The 1691-nt window shown below is 42.4% G+C and overlaps 1 protein-coding gene across 1 annotated transcript in view; it reads right to left on the reverse strand.

Annotated features, from left to right (window-relative positions):
* LOC116050235 (carbamoyl-phosphate synthase [ammonia], mitochondrial-like) overlaps positions 1–630 on the reverse strand; it is a 32579-nt gene extending 31949 nt beyond the window's left edge. Inside the window, exon 1 of the mRNA XM_036004170.1 lies at positions 406–630. Within this exon, the coding sequence (XP_035860063.1) occupies positions 406–630 (225 nt within the window). The remainder of the gene's footprint in view (positions 1–405) is intronic.
* Between the last annotated feature and the right edge of the window lie 1061 nt (positions 631–1691).

Genomic DNA, 1691 nt, shown 5'->3' on the forward strand with positions numbered 1-1691 from the left:
TTTCTGTTGCAGTGACGCTTCAGTCGCTCAAACCACAGAAACACCAGGTTTATGGTTGGGTACTGGTCCCCTTCAAGTTCACGCTGGGCATCATAAATGGTTGCAGGAACTCGACAAGAAAGTCAAGAACATCTGGAGATATGATAATCGATCCGCCAGCTCTCTGCACGGTCATCCAGTTTTTCGCGCATTTCTTCATAAACCAAGCGGACAGAATTTAAGGTCAGATATACCGTGCTAAACCTTGTGTCTGCCATTTGGATGACATCTTTGACAGCAAAGGCTACTGTCAATACGGTGCTTATCATTTAAATGCTTGTGTCACAAATGGCAAGTGATGGTCATGTAACTTAATTTGTGGTAGTCCTCCGTCCACATATCCGTTGTCATTCCGATTGAATTCACCTCAGTCAGAATGTCATTTAGCTGCTCAACCAGCTTTGTGCGTTTCTCTGTTGCCAGCTCACAGCTCCGTTTTGACACAGTGGTGGGGTCAGGCAGTACGTCCTGCGCTGCCACTGAACCATATGTAGCTCCGACGTTAATATGCTCCTGGGCCAACTTAATGAAACCCCCTCCTTCAATGGAATGAAATGGCCTTATGTCTTTACAGCAGTACTCTCCACGCATTTTTCAGTCAGTTTTTGTTTGGCCTGCTGAGGGATTTTTCTTGAGGTACTACTAGCAAAGGCAGTGATGCTCGGTTGCTGTAGCCCAGGTGACTTACAAACGAGACGCTGCATGGAGAAATCCAGAAATCCCAGTCCTCTTGCTGTCATATTTCATGACAACTCCACAACCCCTACATTGAACATAACCAACAGGTTGGCCTTGACAACTATGTAGAAATACTTCCACACAGTAGACTTTCCTTCATTTTCAGTGGTTTTAAAATCTCCTGAGGCCAACTTCTTTTAACGTCTTCCATCGTTGCGCTCTGAGGCTCAATGCGCTGCGGCATGTAGCCTACCTGATATGCACGTTTTCACGTGTCAAAACTATAAACAAATTTCCGCAATCCGCACACAAGAAGACGAATGTCAGGTTAATATTTTAAATGTATTTTAATCACATAAACGAACCTTTGCATCAAGTGAAACAGGCCCATACATAATAAGCTGTTTTAAATTTTAAATGTTCAATGCCTTAGGCTATCGTGCTGATGTGCCCGAGCCTGACCCGAACCCAACCATAATTTCTAAATATCTGTCCGAACCCGGCCCGTCGGATACCGTCGGGACCAGTCGGGCTGGGTCGGGTATCCATGCCTTAATACAGAAGTATATTCTGAGATAAGCCCAGAGGACAGTGAGACGAGGAGAGAATTTTAAAAATGCTTAAATCACTTATTTCTTTCTAAATTCATTATTTAGGTTTTATCTCCGATAAAAACGAAGTTGTTCATTCAATTAATCAATCAATTTAGAAAACTGTATGTGATGTAGCTTAAGGAAATAAAAGCCACCTGCAGTGACCTCTGATGATTTATTCCATAGAATAGAAGAAAGGTTCTGTGAGAGCTCCCTTTTCTAATCTGTTGAGAGGACAGGTGTGTTTTCTTCCTCCATTTTACCTTTTTACTGATGATTAATCAACAACATGCAGTAACTTGTACTTTGCAACAATTCACTGTACTGGCAGTGCATATCTGCTGAAATTAAAATAGTTCTGACAATTCAGAATGGAACAAC

Source organism: Sander lucioperca, chromosome 8 (genome assembly GCF_008315115.2).
Source record: "Sander lucioperca isolate FBNREF2018 chromosome 8, SLUC_FBN_1.2, whole genome shotgun sequence".
NCBI classification, from domain to species: domain Eukaryota; kingdom Metazoa; phylum Chordata; class Actinopteri; order Perciformes; family Percidae; genus Sander; species Sander lucioperca.